The sequence below is a fragment of the Arvicanthis niloticus genome, chromosome 20 (genome assembly GCF_011762505.2).
Source record: "Arvicanthis niloticus isolate mArvNil1 chromosome 20, mArvNil1.pat.X, whole genome shotgun sequence".
Classification (NCBI taxonomy): Eukaryota; Metazoa; Chordata; class Mammalia; order Rodentia; family Muridae; genus Arvicanthis; species Arvicanthis niloticus.
Window position 1 is genome coordinate 52326278 of NC_047677.1, and position 20891 is coordinate 52347168.

Consider the following 20891-nt stretch of genomic DNA (forward strand, 5'->3'; position numbering starts at 1 on the left):
CACTTAATGAGATTTCTCAAAACTGACCATATAATTCAACACAAACAAATCTCAACAGATAGAAAAAGATTGAAATAATTGCCTGCATTCTATCAGATCATCCCGGACTAATGCTGGCCTTCAATAACAACAAAAACAACAGAAACCTTAAATACTCACAGAAATTGAACAACTCTCTACCCAAGGATAACTTTGTCAGGGAAGAAATAAAGAAAGAAATTGAAGACTTTGTAGTAGTCAATGAAAGTGAAGGCATAGCATACCCAAACTTATAGGACACAATGAAAGCAGTGTTCAGAGGAAAATTCATAGCACTAAGTACCTTCATGAGGAGATCAGAGAGATACTATACTAGCAATGCAACAGCATACCTGAAAGCTCTAGAACAAGAAGAAGCAAACACACCTAAGAGGAGTAGATGGAAGGAAATAAACTCAGGGCTGAAATAAACCAATTAGAGAAAAAGCAGATTATTTTTTTCATCATTGTCTTTTTCCTTTCATTTTAAGAAAAAATCTTTAATCTTTTTTGACAGTCCAGTCTTTAATCCCCTCCCAGTCTGCCCTCTGACTGTTCCAAATCCCATATTTCCTCCCCACTTCCCTTCCTTCCTTGTCTCCTAGAGGATGCTCCCACCCCACGAGACCTCCCCATTTCTTGGGGCCTCAAATTTCTTGAGGGTTAGGTGCATCTTCTTTAACTGAGTCAAGACCAGCCAGAACTCTGCTGTATATATGTTGGGAGTCTCATATCAGCTGATGTATGCTGCCTGGTTAGTGGCTCAGTGTCTGAGCAATCTCAGAGTCCAGGTTAGTGGAGATTGCTATAGGGTCACCCTCCTCCTCAGCTTCTTTTAGCTTTCCCCTAATTCAGCCACAGGGTTTGCCAGCTTCTGTCCATTGATTGGATGTAAATATCTGCATCTGACTCTTTCAGCTGCTTGTTAGGCCTTTCAGAGGACAGCCATGCTAGGCTCCTGTTTGTAAGCACACTGTAGGATCAGTACTAGTGTCTGGCCTGGGGACCTTCCCTTGAGCTGGATCACAATTTGGGCCTGTTGTTGGACCTCCTTTTCCTCAGGCTCTTCTCCATTTTTGACCTTGTAGTTCTTTCAGATAGGAACAATTCTGGGTCAGAGTTTTTGACTATGGGATGGCAACCCCCTCCATCCACTTGATGCCCTGTCTTTCTACTGGAGGTGGACCCTACACGTTCCCTCTCCCCACTCTAGGGCATTTCATTTAAGGTCTCTCCCTTTGAGTCTTGAGAGTCTCTCAACTCCCAGGTCTCTGGAACATTTTAGAGGGCCCCGCACCTCCTCTTTCCCAAGGTTGCCCATTTCCATTCTTTCTGCTGGCCCTCAGGGCTTCAGTCCTGTCCCCCAACCCACCCACACACTGCCCAATACCTAATCATGTTCCACTCTTCCCCTCCCTGTCTCCTCTCCCACCCAGGTCTTCCCCTACCCTGGGATTGCTTTCTTCTTCCTCCTAACCCTAACCCTCATCATTGCCTTTTAATTTTCATAAAATACTAAATAATTAGAGGTTTTCTTAGTTTTCTAGATAATTTATAGTGGGTTCTGGATTCATTGCATACAATTTTTATTATTCTCATGGTTTTAATTACTCTTTATTGGTATACTGGAGATAACTAAAATCTTAAAGTTTTATTTGATTTCCATAAATAAAGAAACATAAGAAAATTCCCCCTTGGTCCCATGAAGGCTGGACGCCCAATGTGGGGGAATTCGAGGGTGGGGATGGGGGGTGGGGGGAGGGCGTTTGGTGGGGGCACATCCTCATAGAAGCAGGAGGAGGGGAGATAGGATAGCGGGTTCCGGGGCAGGGGGGAAATGAGGTAAGGAGATAACATCTGAAATGCAAATAAAATATCCAATAAAAATTAAAAAAAGAAAATTCTCACTTAAATTTCTCAGAATAACCGATTCAAATGAGGTCATCTTTAATTGTATACATTTTAGTGGGTGTTCAGTGTGTTGGAAATGGAATCAATGTTTTTTTTTTCAAATGCATCCAACTGCAACCGAGATTGTCTTCTACCCTCAGCACAGCAGGAAACTGTGCGTGAGATGCATGTCCTTGGAGAGTTCTTTCCCAGGGAACTTTCTCTGTCTAATCACTCTAGAGAAGAATAGATGAATTGTCTGTGAAAACAATGCACAGGACTCTAGGGAATAGCAAAGAAAAACGATATCATCTTGGTATGTTCTATTATTGTCTTCCTAACTTGAGCTTTTCCTCTACTTGGCTCCTCTGTATGAACAAAAACCTGGGCGTTCTGAAGAAAGTCTTAAACTCTCACCTTCATACTAGAATCTCTCTGTATTCTGAAAAGAAAAACTTCAAATATCTTGCTTTATAATTACTCTTTAATCAAATAAAGAGGGTTTATCAAAATAAGGTAAGTGAAAAGACAACTGTGTTGACAGACATGCATTCCTAGGAAGGTTGCAAAGTATGGGCTGCAGTATCTAATTAGCACACAGGAAAGACAGCTTTGTTTCAGAAAGCCATAAGATTTGGCTGTATCTATTTCAGTGGCTTTAAGAACAACTAGACTTTAATTTTTAACTCATTTCTTTCTCATTTTATCACTGAAACCAAACTTAGAAGCACTATATTCCTCAGATGTTGATTACCCGAGTATTATTGCTTTATTCATTTCATCTTATAAAGACATGTTTGAAATATTACTAATCCTGCTCAAATGTTTCATCCAATGATTTAGTCCATGATAAAAAAAATATTCATTAATGAAGGGTATTTTCAAAATGAATACAATTCTTACAACCTATAAACCCAAAAGTACTGTAAATATTAATAAAACAATGTATATTTTCTAGCTGAATGTGAATATAATATAATGATATGAAAATGCAAAGAGACATATTGACAGCATGCCAATAGGAACTCAGCCTCAAATTTAACAGTGATTTTAAACACTCCTGGATGAGTATAACTCTATGAGTTGAAATTGTGATAAATCACTAAGAAAATCAAGTCTCTCTCCTTTTTCCCATTCCCACCTGCCTCCAATCCACACACAAAATTTAAACTATTTTCTTCTTTCCAGAGAGATACATTTATCCCCCTTAGACATCTCTGTATCTGTGGATTGTGTGACTATTCTTTACTTAACAGCTAATAGCCACATATAAGTAAGTATGCATCATGCTTGTCTTTTTGCATCTGGGTTGCCTTGCTTAGGATAATTTTTTTCCAACTCCATCCAATTTTTGTTGGACTTCTAATAGTGAGAGTTGGATGTCCCTAACTCTTTTGCATGCTCATAGGGCTCTTTTTTCCTACCGTGTTGCATTGTCCAGCCTTGGTATGAGGGTCTGTGTCTAGTCTTATTGAATCTTGTTATGCTGTGATAATTGACATCACTTGGAGGCTTGCTCTTTTCTGAAGGGAAATATAGGAGCAGTAGATTTAGGGGAAAGAGGGTGTGTGGAGCGGGGCTGGGAGGAGGGGAGGAAGGGAGACCATGATCCTGATATATTTTATGACAGAAAAATAAAGAAAAAGAAAAAATAATATTAAAAGTCATTTAATTCAATATGTGTACCATGATATACCATAAAAATAACTAAAAATATCCCAAAAAAAACTGAAGACAGAGAATAATGATAAATACATAGGAAGGTAAGTCACATTTGTCTCAGGATACATGAGAAGGGGAAGGTGGAGTACAAATTGATATGAGAGTTAGAAAATAAATTAATTAAAGAATTTTAGAGACTAAGTCTAAAATTTCTCTTTAAAAAAATAATGGATTACCCATGTTTGAAAACTGATTGTAGTAATGTTTTTTTCCATTACAGGCACCATCACTACATTTATTTATTTTGGAGGGTTTTTTTTTTTTTTTTTTTTTTTTAGACAGGGTTTCTCTGTCTATAGCCTTGGCTGTCCTGGAACTCACTCTGTAGACCAGGCTGGCCTCGAACTCAGAAATCCACCTGCCTCTGCCTCTGCCTCCCAAGTGCTGGGATTAAAGGCATGCACCACCACTGCCCAGCTGTAGTAATGTTAAATAAACAATATTCAGTAAACTCCATAGGTTATGTTTTTGGAAAAAATTATTTTATAATCAGAATAATAGATACAATATTCTTATTCATATTTCTTCAACAACATAGATTCTTCTGAAATAAGAATTTAGCCTAACATATCATCAAAAATTAATAGTACTTATCTTAATATTGTCATCTCAGAAGCTGTGCTGCCTCTATCAACATTATGCCCTTAATTTCAAGCACTTTCTATGGATCCCAGAAGTGCTGACTTACAATAGGCTGTTTTGTTACTATATTTTAGCCACTGATAAATTATTGATATTATTCATAGCTATTAGGAAACTAACAAAGCAAACATTTAAAAGAATCTTAATATATAGAAACAAGATTCTTTTATTTGGGAACAGGTGCTAAAGGATTTTCAGAGTGTGGAAAGCTTGTTAGAGTGCTTATCACAAAGGACTCATTAAGAAGTTGTTCATGAGACTGGATTGATGGCTCAGCAGTTAATACTGCCTTCTAGAGGCATAGAATTCTATTCCCAGCATTCACATAGAGGTTCACAATCAACATTAATTCCAGTTCTAGGGATTCTTTGCCTTTTTCTGGCTTCTGTGGGCACCAGACACATGTGTGATACACAGGCATATACAGGCATAATCGCAGGCAAAACACCCATACCTATATTTAATGTTTAAAATTTAAGTTTAAAATAGAAGTTGTTGAAATTATTACATTAACATATGCCGGGAGCCGGGAGCCGACCCCCTCGCCCCCGGCTTGGGGGTGAGAGAAGGGGAGGGAGAGATGCAGCTGCTTCTTCTTTCTTCTCCTCCTCCCACCGTCAGGTTCTTCTCCGAGGCAGCCCCTATGCTACTGTAGCTGACCTGCAGTCAGCATCCTGGCCCTAAGACCAGTAAGGTGTTAAGTAAATAGCCTTGTGCTATCCTAAAAACTTCTTCTGAGGATAATGGGACTGCAGGCTAGGGTGATTAACACCTGTAGCCTAACAGCAGAGGATTAGGCAACGTGGCCTTTGTTCTATCTCAGCAGGAACTGCTGGGCTCTAACTTGCAGGAAGAAAAGACACTTTAGAAAAGTTACTATAGAGTTTATTAAGTGTAAAAAGTATCCTATGAAAGCTATCTGAGGGGAAACGTGGAAAGGTCCTGAGTGGGGAAGAAGAAAAGATTCTAACAAAGTAAAATTCTAAGGGAGAAAAATTCTAGGCAGGGGGAAAGGAAAGGGCGATGGGGTCTAACTAACTAATTCCTAATTCGCGCCCGCGCCCAACTCTTTGTCTTCAGTATTTATATGCCATTCAGAGTACATGATCACATGTTACAAAGTTCATCACAAGTTCACACCAAAATTCAAGTCATAAATTGAAATAGAAGTTTACAACACAGAATGTTTACATGAATACCCATTAGGAGTAATTATCTAACTAGACATTCATCACCTGTCTAGCTCTACAGGTTCGCAGAAAGTTTGAAACTATAACTTAAGAAATTAGTGAAGTTTTGTATAGATAAACCCAGGCAATATTTTCTCTTCTGTCCTGGTACCTATAATAAATTGTGGATTCCCTCTAGTAACCTAGGCTAATGGTTTTATGACCTCTTGGAATGTGCTCTGAGCAGGAGAAGGTCCAGTTACTATCACTCTTGGGGCAATTAACTGATAACACTCAGGAGACTGGCAGAGTTCTCATTGCAGTTTGACTATGCCTAAGGGACTTAATAGCAGTCCCGATATAAAAGAACTTAATAATCACTGATATAATTTTAGGAATTCTTATAGGATCATCATTAAGACTTAAGAAGTCATCTATTTGTCTATATAGTATCACTACAAGACAGTACATCTTCGTGGATCTGCAGAGATCTGCTACAAAGGGGTGTGCTATTGCTTAGTGATTGTTACATATGTTTAATAATAGTAATAATGGGAAAAGCATATTAATAGCAGGAATCTTTCCTAAAATCACGTCCACCACAGCCTTGCTAATGGGGCACACTCGTCACAGATTATATAATAATCCGAGGCAAGCATTTCAGGATGATCATCTGCTCATTATTAGCTTGTCCCATTATGGCTCCCGACAAACATATAGGATTTTTCCTATTATATTGTATGCATCTGACCTACTATAATGTGTAGTCAAAGAACATGACTCATATCTTAGTCTGAGTAGGTTCTTATGAACCCCCACAAAGTGGCTGTGAGATGTCAATGAAAAGAAAACTGAGATCTGCTTCTAACTATATGAAAACCGTCTGCTGGGAAGTTGCTAAATAGCAAGAGGAGCAACTCAGACTTTTTTAGTAGAATGTTATCTGAACATCACATTTGAATATTTGTTTTTTAGAGATGACTTTTTACAAAACATTAATAAAATATATAAATAAGCAACTTTTAGTTTTCAAACATTGTTTTATTTTGTTCCATGGTTTTGTTGTATCAGCATTTACTTTAGCTATAAAATAAGATAATATATCTAGGAAATATTAAATGACTGGGATTTGAATGTGATTCTATCTAAATTAAGACATTGGCTGAAAATAAAGACTGTTGGTGCTGAAAATTTATTCACAAAAATAATACAAATAACTAAAAATTCAATAGGCTCATAATTATATGGCAAATTTTTGTATTAAATAAAGCATTGAGCTCAGTTGATAAAGAAATACCTCTATGATGATAAGAAACATGAATAAGTTTACTATAATTTACCATGAATTATTGAATTCCAAACAAGCACTAAATAGTTATACAACAAAGTACATAGATACCAGAAAAAGAACAACATTGTAACTGAGGCTTAACTCATTTGGCTTATAAATATGGGGCTGTTTGTGACTGTACACAAATGAAGGAAAAAGTGTTTAAATTACGTTGTTCAATCTCAAGTATATAGAGGAGGTGTGTTTAGATCTCAAATGTATTCATTACTCATATAAACATTTTAATAATTCAGCTCAGGAGATAGAACTGGACAGGCCAGCCTTCCAGACTGAATTCAGAGCTCAGAACTCTTTCTACCAATTTCTCTGACTGATTCCTGAAAATGTTTTTATGATGTTTGGGTAATGCCTTCAGCACTGCTGTTAAAATTAGTTCCTTCCCTTTATGCCACATATACTATCAGATAATTAGAAACCCCCTTTAAAATTTAATATCAAAAATAGAAGTTAAATCACCACTTGTCAGATTATTTTATTTGTGTGTATGCACGAGTGTGTATGTGTATAAATGGATATGCATAAGTTTCTGTGCTATGGGTGGCTGTGCATATAAAACGCAGAGTCCCTGTCAAATTTTTTTACATTTGATTTCTACTTCATGTTTGGAGACTGTTCCTCCCACTAAATCTGGATCTTATCAATTCAGCTACACTAGCTGGTCAGCAAGTTCCAAAAAATAACAGACTTTTCTTAACTAGAGCTGAGAGTATAGAAATGTTTTTACCTGAGCACCGAAGATAAAATCCAGGTTCTCTTGCACAAATCCCTATACAGCTTGAGGTGTCTCCTAACAATCACTCATGACATTTCAAATGCAGAAGGTAACCCTGGTTTTTCTATAGTTATAACCAATGAATCATGAGGTTTTGCTATTCCTATAACACTAACTTTCTTGATACTTCTTTACTATAGGAGAGTCAGGTTGCAGAGAATGACATTGATCAATAAAAGTCACCCAGAAGAGTTTATTCTACTTGGTTTTGCAGATCGTCCTTGGCTAGAACTTCCTCTCTTTATTATTCTTCTGATAACATACCCCACAGCCATGATTGGAAACATTGCCATCATTCTGGTGTCCACATTAGACCCCTGTCTCCACAGCCCCATGTACTTCTTTCTCACCAACCTCTCCTTTCTGGACATGTGTTATACCACAAGCATTGTGCCTCAGATGCTAACCAACCTTGGGGGCTCCACAAAGACCATCAGCTACATGAGATGTGTAGTTCAGCTTTATTTCTTCCACACAATGGCGGGTACAGAGTGTGTCCTCCTGGCTCTTATGTCCTTTGACCGTTATGTGGCCATCTGCAAACCCCTGCACTACACCCTCATAATGAATCAGCATAACTGCCTCCTGTTAGTGTCCATTGTGTGGCTGATTGGAATTTCCTATGCTGTCTCAGAAGCCACTGTGACACTGCAATTGCCTCTATGTGGCCACAATAAACTGGATCACTTGGTGTGTGAGATTCCAGTTCTGATAAAAACTGCCTGTGGTGAAAAAGGGACAAATGAGCTTGCTCTCTCTGTGGTTTGCATTTTTCTTTTAGCTATTCCTCTGTGTTTAATTCTTGCCTCCTATGCTAGTATTGGACATGCTGTCTTTAAAATCAAATCTTCAGAGGGAAGGAAAAAGGCCTTTGGGACATGTTCCTCTCATCTCATTGTAGTTCTCTTGTTCTATGGCCCAGGCATTAGCATGTATCTTCAGCCGCCCTCCTCTATTACAAAAGACCAACCTAAGTTCATGGCTCTCTTCTATGGAGTAGTAACTCCTACCCTGAACCCATTCATCTATACCCTGAGAAATAAGGATGTAAATGGGGCATTAGGTAACCTATTCAGAACCATTTTTATGTCAAAGTGAATGCTTGTAGATGTTATATACAATAATTAACAAATTAGTCTTTTTCTATAACTCATTCCCTGTTTAAAAAAAAAACTCACCTATCTTTTTTTACATGTTCTTGCAAATCCTGTCTTGTTCCTAATTAAAGATTCTAGGAAATGTTTAATCTTGGTCAACAAATATGCATGCTTTGCTTAGAAAAATTGTTAAAATACTTAGTACTTTTACAGATAGTTACTTTATTAAGAGATAAAACAATAATGTAATTTATAATCCACTTACATTGTTTTAAGCTAAGTGGCATGAAAGCCACATAGTAAACATTCATCACTGGCTTTTCAACTCATCATTTGTGAAGTAAATCTTTGCTGTCTTTAAGTTTTCGTAAGGCTAGTGATACAGTAACAGCTTTTAATAAACTATCTGATAAGACATAAACTTTATGTAGATGCTTATAAAACGCAATAACAATATTTTATGCATGTCTTTTTATATTGGTGAATTTGAATTGGATGGTGAGGAATAGTTACAATTCAAAAGATTTATACATGAAGTGGTACACTCCCAAATATATCAGCAAGACTTTCTCAGAACACATGGTAGGTGAGAAATGATTTATCTGGTTTTGCAATCTTAACATAGAAACTATAGATACATTGTCTAGAAATTTAACAAATATATTACCTAAACTTGCCAACTGTGCTAATGAAATAATTGTTGATTTTTGGTTCATATCCACTATTGTTGAGGTTTTAGAGGCTATCCTCTCTTATAAAAACTAAGGCTTTCTATCCAATTATTGCTGAGTGAATACTATCATTAACAAAGTGGGGTTGTATTCTACTCATTATTTTCTTAAACATTTATTTTAAGTATCCAATGAGGAAAACAGAAAAAAAAAGTAGTATGTGATGACAGCTAGGAGCCATTTCTGGGCATATACTTGTAACAAGATGGAATGTGTTTTTTTAAAAACCCCCAAAAGTTAGTAATTTGTAATTTGGATTTTGGATTAAAATAGAAGTTGTTTATTTTTCTACACTAGGAGTTTTTAGTAGATATGCATTTGGTTCATAACTTCTGTTAGTTTCAATGTGTCTCTGTTTAGTTTCTGTTTTCATGATCTGTCCATTGCTGAGAGTGGGGTGTTGAAATCCCCCACTATTACTGTGGGAGGTGCAATGTATGCTTTGCGCTTTAATAAAGTTTCTTTTATGTATGTGGGTGCCCTTGCATTTGGGGCATAGATGTTCAGAATTGAGAGTTCATCTTGGTACATTTTTCCTTTGATGAGTATGAAGTGCCCTTCCTTATCTTTTTTGATTACTTTTGGTTGAAAATCGATTTTGTTTGATATTAGAATTGCTACTCCAGCTTGTTTCTTGGGACCATTTCCCTGGAAGATTGTTTTCCATCCTTTTACTCTGAGGTAGTGTCTGTCTTTTTCACAGAGGTGCATTTCCTGTATGCAGCAAAATGCTGGGTCCTGTTTATGTATCCAGTCTGACAGTCTATGTCTTTTTATTGGAGAAAGTCCATTGATATTGAGATATTAAGGAAAACTGATTGTTGCTTCCTGTTATTTTTGTTATTAAAGGTGGAATTATGTTTGTGTAACTATCTTCTTTTGGGGTTTTGGAGGATTACTTTCTTGCTTTTTCTAGGTTGTAGTTTCCTTCCTTGTGTTGGAGTTTTCCATCAATTATCCTTTGAAGTGCTGGATTTGTGGGAAGATACTATATAAATTTGGTTCTGTCATGGAATATCTTGGTTTCTCCATCAATAGTGATTGAGAGTTTTGCTGGATATAGTACTCTGGGCTGGCATTTGTGTTCTCTTAGGGTCTGTATGATATCTGTCCAGGATCTTCTGGATTTTATAGTCTCTAGTGAGAAGTCTGATGTAATTCTTATAGGTTTGCCTTTATATGTTACTTTGCCTTTTTCCCTTACTGTTTTTAGTATTTTTCTTTGTTTTGTACATTTGATGTTTTGATTATTATGTGACGGGAGGTATTTCTTTTCAGGTCTAGTCTATTTGGAGTTCTGTAGGCTTCTTGTATATTTATGGATATCTCTTTCTGTGGGCTAGGAAAGTTTTCCTCTATAATTTTGTCGAAGATATTTACTGGCCCTTTAAGTTGGGAATCTTCACTCTCATCTATACCTATTATCCTTAGGTTTGGTCTTATTGTGTCCTGGGTTTCCTGGATATTTTGGCTAGTACCTTTTTGCATTTTGCATTTTCTTTGACAGTTGTGTCAATGTTTTCCACGGTATCTTTTGTTCTTTCTTCTATCTCTTGTATTCTATTGGTGATGCTTGCATCTATGACTCCTGATCTCTTTCCTAGGTTTTCTATTTCCAGGGTAGTCTCCCTTTGAATTTTCTTTATTGTTTCTACTTCCATTTTTAGATCCTGGATGGTTTTGTTTAATTCCTTCACCTGTTTGGTTGTGTTTTCTTACAATTCTTTAAGGGATTTTTGTGTTTCCTCTTTAAGGGCTTCTACCTGTTTACCTGTGTTCTCCTGTACTTCTTTAAAGGAGTTATTTATATCCTTCTTAAAGTCCTCTATCATCATCATGAGAAGTGATTTTAATTCTGAACCCTCATTTTCCGGTGTGATGGGTGTCCGGGGCTTGCTATGGTGGGAGAACTGGGTTCTGATGATGCCAAGTAACTTTGGTTTCTGTTGCTTATGTTCTTGTGCCTGCATCTCACCATCTGGTTAACTCTAGTGTTGCCTGCACTCACTGTCTCTGACTGGAGCCTGTCCTTCCAGTTATCTTGCTTGTGTCAGAACTTTTTCAGAGTCCAGATGTCTCTGTGATCTGTGATCCTGAGCTCCTGGGTGGAAGAACTCCCAACTTTTCAGAGTCTAGATGTCCCTGTGATCTGTGATCCTGAGCTCCTGGGTGAAAGAACTTCTGAGACTCAGGCTGCCTCTGGGATCCTGAAATCCTGCTGCTCTGAATGCAATGGCTCCTCTAGGATGGCTCAGGATATGGTGCCTTCATGGGAGCAGACCAGCTAGGTATCTATCTGCCCCTGCCAAAAAGACCAACTGAGGGGCCTATTTATTTATTTATTTATTTATTTATTATCCTCCAGATTTTATTCCTCCTCACCCCAGTCCACCCTCCAACTGTTCCACATCCCATATTTCCAATACCCTGTCTCCATGAGGCTGTCCCCACCCCCACCCCCACCCCCACCCCACCTGACCTCTAAACTCCCTGGGGCCTCCAGTCTCTTGAGAATTAGGTTCATCATCTCTGAGTAGACACAGACCCAGCAGTCCCCTGCTGTATATGTGTTGAGGGCCTCATATCAGCGGGTGTTTGCTGCCTTTTTGGTGGTTCAGTATTTAAGGGATCTTGGTGTTACAGATTATAGAGACTGCTGGTCCTCCTATATGGTCGCCCTCCTCCTCAGCTTTATTAAAGAGTTTTAAATTAAATCTTTAATTCAAAATTTTAAGGCTCATACTTAACAGGAATAAAGCTGTAAAATCCTAGTCTTATAAAAAGTGACTAACTTGTAAACTGTTAAAGACAATTAAGACATGCAAGTTAATGCTCAGTCATATTATAAATGATCAAATTACTTAATATGATCAGAACTATTCTTGTTGAAATTCATTTATAGAGACAAGCTTTATTTAGCCTTCTGTGCATTTTCAAGTTAAACCTGAAGTAATTAAAACCAAGCAAAGTTTGCTTATGATAAGGTATTAATAAATAGCCCTCAAAACACCAGATATCCACTGAATGTGGCAGGAACAGAATCTGTATAAGTCTAGAAAATGTCTATTTTGGTGTCCTGACATTTAAACATTTAGTAGGTTTCTAGTTAGAAAAAAATAAGCAAACAAATACAAAACTAATGAGAAACAGGTTCTATCAGTCAAATGACAGAGAAAATCTCCAACAATGTTTGAAATATGTATCTGAGTACAAATTCATAGGAATGTTATTGAGAGGACACAGAAAGAGCTCCATTTGGTTATCTTTAACAGCTTGAGAAGTTCCCTTCACCTGGAGGAACCTTGACTCAGGCCAACCTGAGGCTTTTTTTCTTTTCTTTTTTTTTTTTGGCTGAAAGGAATTTTAGGACTTACATTAAGAAAGATATTTCAGTATAATCATGAGAGTTTTAAGAAAAAATATTATTCATGTAAAATTATAAGATATCTGGGGATAAAGAAGCAAGTTCAGAGGAAAAACATGAGTCAAGAACTATTTTAGAATTTAGCCCTGATATATAAACTCTATGAATTATTTTTTTAATTAGTATCTAATTTAACTTACATAGTTTCTTTAGAATGCTTTCTTATTATTGCATTAGAAGATAGTGTGAACATTATACCCCTGATTCTGCTGACTTAGCTCCTGACAATCTATTTTCTTGTTCTCAGAAATACTTTGAATTATAAAACGTTATTGTGGTTTTTGTTAGTATGCTGGGTAAAATAATTTTTATTGATCTCATTTTAAACTTCAAAGTTTGTAGTGAGTTAAAATGTCCTTCAACATAATTATAGGTCATATTTATTTTCATATTGTAAAATGTTAGTTAATCTGTTGAACATTTTAAAAAACTGGGTTCCTTTTTGAGAATTTCATATATGAACACTGTATTTACATAATTTTCCCCTTTCTCTCCTTCCTCCCACTTTTCCCAACCCCCCATACTTTTTAAATACATCTTATTATTTAATTATTGTTTATATATGTATACGTGTATACGTATATATGTTTATACAAATATTGATAAATAAAGCGTTTTGAAAAAAAAAAAGATAGTGTGAAGTACTTAACTAGTCCACTTGTCTTAGTTAGGGATCTCTAGAGTCATAGAACTTATGGAATGTTTCTCTATATATTAAGGCAATTTATTTTAATTACTGTAGTTCAACTAACCCATCAACGAGCAGCTGATAATTGGAATTCTAAGAATCTAGAAGTTGCTCAGTTCAATGAGGCTAGCTGGTTAAGCTGATCTCCTGTAAAAGAAGATTCTACATAGATGCTTCTATGTTTTAATTGAACTGGAAGCAGAATCCACAAAAGCCTGCTATATTAGGCTACATAGAATAATAGAAAGAGAACAACCTCTACAGAACAGATTGCCCTTGAATAATTAAGAGCAACAGTCTACGTCGATTTTGGAGACATGAAGCCGTGGGACCGAGCCTGTTCCTAAAACCCGGATTACTCTGCCTGCTCCCAATTCTGACCTGACCAGGTAGAAATTGGCCATTGCCACATTCGCAGGAATTGAAAACAAGTTTGGATTTTTACCTACCTCTCTTTAATCCATCAGCATCTATTTCAAAAGTGACTGGTGGGGACTCCTAGGGAGACTGACCTGATGTGGCTGTAAAATGATTGAAACCACCATAAGCCTGGGTCTGAAACATGGCTCCGCCCCTTCCACATCTGTCTCATTTAAATTCTGGTCAATGCTTCTTATATTGAATACAATCTTTCATTTTCTGGATGTTTTTGTAGCAAGATCATGTGGAATTATTCCTAATTACTCTTTGGCATTCCGCCCACAACCTGTGTTTGTATCTTTTTAGTACTGGGATTTGGTCAATACTAACTTGATTTGGAATAAGTCTGAAGGGAAGTTAGGGAGGTTTCCTACCTGGGTGATGGTCTCACTAATGCTACTGAAAGGTGGCCATGGTTTCCAAAAGAGTTCTGAGTATGTTTAAAGTAATAGAAAGCTATTGTAAAAATGAAAAACGCTGGAAAGAAATAAAAAACCAAATTATCTAGCCTAGACTCAAATTTTAAACATGCATAAATTTGGCCTCTGCATTATATTATGAAGGTTTTGTGTGAAACATGTTTTTTCATAATGAAAACCACGTTGAGGAAGTTTAGCAATCATATTCTCTTACTATACCAAGTTTACTGGGAAAAAAAGTTTCTAATGTTAAGGAAGAGCTTTTGGCCTTTTTATTATAGAGACAGAATAAACACAATTCTGTCCTGAGTATATGATGAACACATGCTGATTCTAATGTCAATAGACACTGTAAGAATAATGTATACCCATGTTTTGCTGGTACCACCCTCCTCAAGTCCCCATGGTTGGCACCCTTTTGCCTTTAAAATCAACTTTATTTTCAATCATGTGTGACAAATATACTCTAAGTTTATATTTAATTTGGAGTGCCTTGTATAATGGTCAGAAGCTTGTTTGACTGTGAAGAGAAACTATTTTTAAAGCTAAAAACAACAACAAAAAATACAATTAAGAAACAGTTACCAAATAGTCTAGCAATGCCACTCATAGTAAACATCAAGGAAAAGTGAAACCATATGCTTAATCAAAAGTCTGTAAAACATTATACATGACAGTTTATAGTTGAAGAAATGATAAATAAAATGTGACACAATTAACAGTAAAAATGAGTGTTTGAGGCTGAAGGAATGAATTGGTGACTAAATGCATTTGCTGTTCTTACAGAGGACCTGAATTTGTTTCTCAGCACCCCCCCCCAAAAAAAAACTGGTGATGCACAACTGCCTATAACTCCAGTTCCAAATGATCTGATACTATCTTCTTGATTCCCCAGGTACCTACATACATGTGACATGTACTCACACAGCTACAATCACAAACTCATGAATAAAATCAAGACTGATATAAAGGAGTTTTGATATATGCTCAAAATAAAGGAAAATTAAAGACATTAAGAGAAAAGGCAGTCAAAGAGGCTACACTTTATTTCATTTGTATGAAAATTTAGGAAGACATTTCTAAAGGTATAAAAGGGGCATTAGTTATTTCTATCACCACAAAGAAAACTGAAGATGCATAATTTGCCTTTTAGGATAATTACATTCTATAATTTATTAGTGGCAATAGTTGCACAATTAATGGTAGGGATATCATAGAAGATAACTAAATTTTAAAATTCAAAAATAGTTTATTTGGAAATGTGACTAAAATATATTTCTACTATTCTATACTGCTAAGACTATGAAAAACTCTCAATTGACCCAAATAAAATGAGTTCATTGCTATTAGTCCCTGAACCTATTAAGCTCACTAATGAGCTCCCAAGAGTCAGAGCTAGAGCTTTTGGTCTAATATCCACTTATCAGTGAATACATGCCATATGTGTTCTTTTGTGAATGGGTTACTTCACTCAGGATATTTTCCAGTTCCTTCCATTTGCCTAAGAATGGCATGATATCATTGTTTTTAATCACTGAGTAAGTACTTCATTGTGCAAATGTACCACATTTTCTGTATCCATTCTTCTGTTGAGGGACATCTGGGTTGTTTCCAGATTCTGGCTATTATAAATAAGGCTGCTATGAACATAGTGGAACTTGTGTCCTTGTTATATATTGGAACAAACCCTTAGCCAAACTAACTAGAAGACACAGAGACAAGATCCAAATTAACAAAATCAGGATGAAAAGGGAGACATAACAACAGAAACTGAAGAAATTCAAAAAAATTATCAGATTGTATTACAAAAGCCTATACTCAACAAAACTGGAAAATCTAGATGAAAATGGATGATTTTCTAGACAGATACCAAGTACCAATGTTAAATTAGGCAAACCCACACTTCGCCATTGTACCTTTCTCTTGAACTCAGTTGAGTCCCTGCGAGAAGAAAAACAACACAAACTTACTTCAGAAACAATGGTAACTCAATCTCTGGGTGCAACAACTAGGATGCTAATCTTGTAAGCCATATTAAATCTAAGTTGTTTGGTGGCAAATCCTGATGGATTTGCCATAAATTAGGAGACACTAGTAGCTACATCTTGCCTATTGCTATCCCATCCAAACTGCCTCTGACCTCTGTTCTGCTCCTTCTCTTCCTCAGTCCCACCTGGAAGTCCTACCTCCTCCTTGCCTAGCGATTGGCTTCTTTATTCATTAGGAAATTGGTTCACAAGAAGTACTTATGTGGCTCACTCCTTGTCCACAGCTCCTCCCAGGAGAGTGGAATTAGCATTAAAATACAAACAGCACCAGGCCCATCCACAACACTTCTTCCTTTCTTTTCACTTAAAAGACACTTGTCTCAGTTATAAATTGAGCACAATTATTGCCATTTTGTAATTTATAAAGTATAAGATAAACCTAACACCCAGTCCAACATTTTCATCAATAAAATAGAACACTGTCTTCTATCCTAACTTAAAAGACTATAATTCTCTACCTGACTTATGTCCCGGCTTTAGACTGTATGCCATCTGAAAACCATCCTGTGTTCCCTTCACTGCCACACTCAACAACTGTCCACCCCATGGTCAGTCACCACAACACCCATTTACCTGGTAGAATCAAAATTCTAGAAGCTATAATTAACATGTCAGATTTATGTTTCAATAAATTCTCAATTCACAAGATTCCCACACGGTAATTTCTGGTACAATTGATAATGATACAAGCTGACCAACTAGATTAGAAAAGTTATTCCAGTTATTCTAACCTTATAAGATATTTGTAACTACCCATGACTATTTAAAGCCACACTGGTTCTGAATCATCCTGTCCTTCCGTCTCCATCTTGGCTCCTTCACCCTTTCCTCTCCCATTTCTCTCTTTGCAACTCTTAGCTTTGCCTCCTTTTTCCTTGTCCAACCACAGGCCTCCTGTTGCACTAATATTTAAATAGATTGGACAAAGAAATTCCTGCCACACTCCCTCTCCTCTGCAGGACTCCTCAAGCTCTGCCTAATATTTGGCTGTTGGTCACAGGCATTGTGCCTAGGTTGGTGTCTCAATCCCTCCACTTGACACCATGCCTTGTTAAAGAGGATGGCCAATCCAATATCCATGTCCCCATTACTATCAGTCTTTGCCAGTGACCCTCTAGTAGATTCCATGGAGTTTCCACTGCACTCAGTCTCTACCTCACTCCTGAAATGCCCCAATTCTAGTTGTCTTTCCCTGTATTCTCTTCCTTTACTCTACTTTGCACTGGATTCCTCCTATTCCCATCTCTCTTAGATAGAATTTCTAATTCTTTGAAGAGCCACCATGGCCACATCAACTCTTATAAAGAAAAATATTTAACTATAGCTGGCTTACAGTTTCAAAGGTTTAGTCTATTATTATCATGGCAGAAAGCATGGCAGTGTGCAGGCAGACATGTTAAAGGAGCTGAGAGTTCTACATCTTGATCCACAGGCAGCAGAAAGTTGTCACACTAAGCCTATCATGAGCACAAAAGACCTCAAAGACCACTTTCACACTGACAGGCTTCTTCTATCAAAGCCACACCTAGTCCATGAAGGCCACACCTCCTAATGCTTGGTCCATTTCCTATGGGCCAAGCATTCAAACACATAATCTATAGAAGCCATTCTTATTCAGATCATTACACCATCCCCAATTGCCCCCAGTGCACCCAAAAGAATCTAATCCACTTCCCCTTCCAAAAAAAAAAAAGAAAAGAAAAAGAAAAGTTCCTGGTGGCTCAGTGTCTCTGGGTCTGTGGATTTTTGCATGATTATTCTCTATTTTACAGCTAATATCCACTTATAAGTGAATACACTTCTTTCTGGTCTTTCTTGATCTGGGTTACCTCACACAAAATCATTTTTTATAGTTCCATCCATTTGCCAGCAAGTTTCATGGTATCATTTTGTAATAGCTGAGTGATATTCCATTAAATGTACCACAATTTAAAATTTATTCTTCAGTTAAGGAACATCTAGGTTGTTTCATGTTTCTGGCTATTACAAATAAAGCTGCTATAGTTGAGAAAGTGTCCCTGTGATATAGTGAGACAACTTTTTGGTATATTCCCAGGAGTGGTATAGCTGGGTCTTGAGATAGAACTATTCCCAGTTTTCTGACAGATTGCCAAATTGATTTCCAAAGTGGTCGTACAAGTTTCACTTCCACCAGCAATGTAGCAGTGTTCCCCTCCCTCCACAGCCTTGCCAACAATGTGCTATTACTTGAGTCTTCAATGTTAGTCATGCTGACAGGTATAAAGACAGAATCTCAGGGACATTTTGATTTGCATTTCTCTGATGTTTAAATATATGGAACATTTCATTAAGTGCTTCTCAGCCATTTGAGATTTCTCTATTAAGAAATCTCTCTTTAGCTGTGTACCCATTTCTTAATTGGGTTATTTGATTTGTTGGTGTATAACTTGAGTTCTTTATAAATTTTGAATATAAACCCTCTTATGGGTGTGGGATTGTTGAAGATCCTCTTCTAATCTGTAACCTGCCAGTTTGTCCTATTGACAGTGTCCTTCACCTTACATACACTTTTTAGTTTCATGCAGTCCCATTTATCAATTGTTGATCTTAGAGTATGAGCTACTTGTGTTCTGTTCATGAAGTTGTCTTCTATACCAATGAGTTCAAGGCAATTCCCTAATTTCTTTTGTATTAGATTTACTGTATTTGAATTTATGTTGAGGTCTTTGATCTACTAGGATTTGAGTTTTGCATAGGGTGATAAATAAGGATTTTTTTCTTCTATATGCAGATATCCAATTAGACCAGTATTATTTGTTGAAGATCCTTTCTTTATTCCATTGTATGATTTTCCCTTAGTCAAAATTTAAGTGTCCAAAGGTGTTTTAACTTATAGCAGGGTTTTTGATTCAATTCCATTGATCGGTCTATCTGTTTATATACCAATATCCTACAGTTTTTATATCTCTGTAGTATACCTTGAGAACAGGAATTGTGATGCCTCCAACATATCTTAAATAGTTCAGGATTTTTTTTTTTTTAGCTACTCTTGGATTTTTTGTTTTTCCATATGAAGATAAGACTTGCTCTCTCAAGGTCTGTACAGAATTGTGTTGGAATTTGAATGAGATTTCCAGTTAATCTGTAGATTACTTTTGGTAAGATGGCCATTTTTACTATGTTAAGCCTACCAATCCATGACCACGATATCCATATTCTGATATCTTCCTAAATTTCTTTCTTCAAAGACTTTAAGTTCTTGTCACAAAGTTCTTTTACTTGCTTGGTTAGAGTAATAGCAAGATATTTTATATTATTTGTTGCTACTGTTATAGTGTTCTTTCCCTGATTTCATCCACATAATTTGATGCTGACTGTTGGTATGCTGTATATTGCTTTTATTATATTTAGGTATGCACATTGCATCCCTAATCTCTCCAAGTCTTTTAGCATGAAGGAATGTTGGGTTTGATCAAAAGTTTATTCACTATCTAATGATATGATAATATGATTTTTCTTTCATTTTTTACATGATGGATTACAATGATGAATTTTTATATATTGAACCATCCATGCATCACTGGGATGATGGCTACTTGATCATGGTAGATGAGGTCTTTGATGTGCACCTAGATTCTGTTTGTGAGTATTTTTACATCAATATTCATAAGGTAGGTTGGTCTAAACTTTTTTTTTTTGTTTAGTATTTGTGGGGTTTAGGTATCAGGGTGACTGTGATCTCATAGAATGAGTTTAGCAGTGTTTTGTCTGTTTGTACTTTGTGGAATACTTTGACCAGTGTTGTTATTAGCTCCTCTATGAAAGTATGGTAGAATTCTGCAATAAAACTTTGGCCTTTCGGGTTTGTTTTGTTTTGTTTTTGGTTTGGGAGACTTCTAATTACCTCTTCTATTTTCTTTGAGATAATAGGACTGTTTAAATAGTTTACATGATCTTGGTTTAATTTTGTTAGGAGGTATATGTCTAGAAAATCATCTGTTTTGTTAAGATTTTCCAATTTTTGAAGTATAGGCTTTTGAAATAAGACATAAGGATTTCTTTAATTTCCTCAGTGGCTCTTATGCCCCCTTTTCATTTCTGATTTAGTTTATTTGAATACTGTTTCTCTGTCTTTCAGTTAGTTTGTTCAAGACTTTGTTCATCTTGTTGATTTTCTCAAAGAACCAGCTCTTAGTTTCGTTGATCCTTTGTATTGTTATCATTTTTTTTTAGACAACTATGATTTCTGCCCAGATTTTGATTATTTTCTGCCATCTTATCTTCTGTGTGTTTGCATTTTTCAGAGTGTTCAGATGTATTTTTAAATTGTTGGTAGGAGAACTCTAATTGCTTTATGGAAGCACCTAATGCTATAACTTTTCTCTTAGCACTGCTATCATTGTTTCCCATAAGTTTGGGTATGTTCTGTCTTCATTCTCACTGAAATGTGGAAAGTCTTTAATTTTTTTGTTTCTTTATTTCTTTACTCAGTGACTCAGAGATCACTGAGTTAGAAAATTGCTCAGTTTCCATGACTGT

At 36.5% G+C, this 20891-nt stretch overlaps 1 protein-coding gene across 1 annotated transcript; it reads left to right on the plus strand.

Annotated features, from left to right (window-relative positions):
- Positions 1 to 2267: 2267 nt before the first annotated feature.
- Positions 2268 to 9082, plus strand: LOC117724756 (olfactory receptor 2B11-like). Its single transcript, XM_034524658.2, has 2 exons — positions 2268 to 2424; positions 7705 to 9082. The coding sequence occupies exon 2, from the start codon at positions 7724 to 7726 to the stop codon at positions 8660 to 8662; it is 939 nt and encodes a 312-aa protein (XP_034380549.1). The 5' UTR covers positions 2268 to 2424; positions 7705 to 7723; the 3' UTR covers positions 8663 to 9082.
- Positions 9083 to 20891: the final 11809 nt, after the last annotated feature.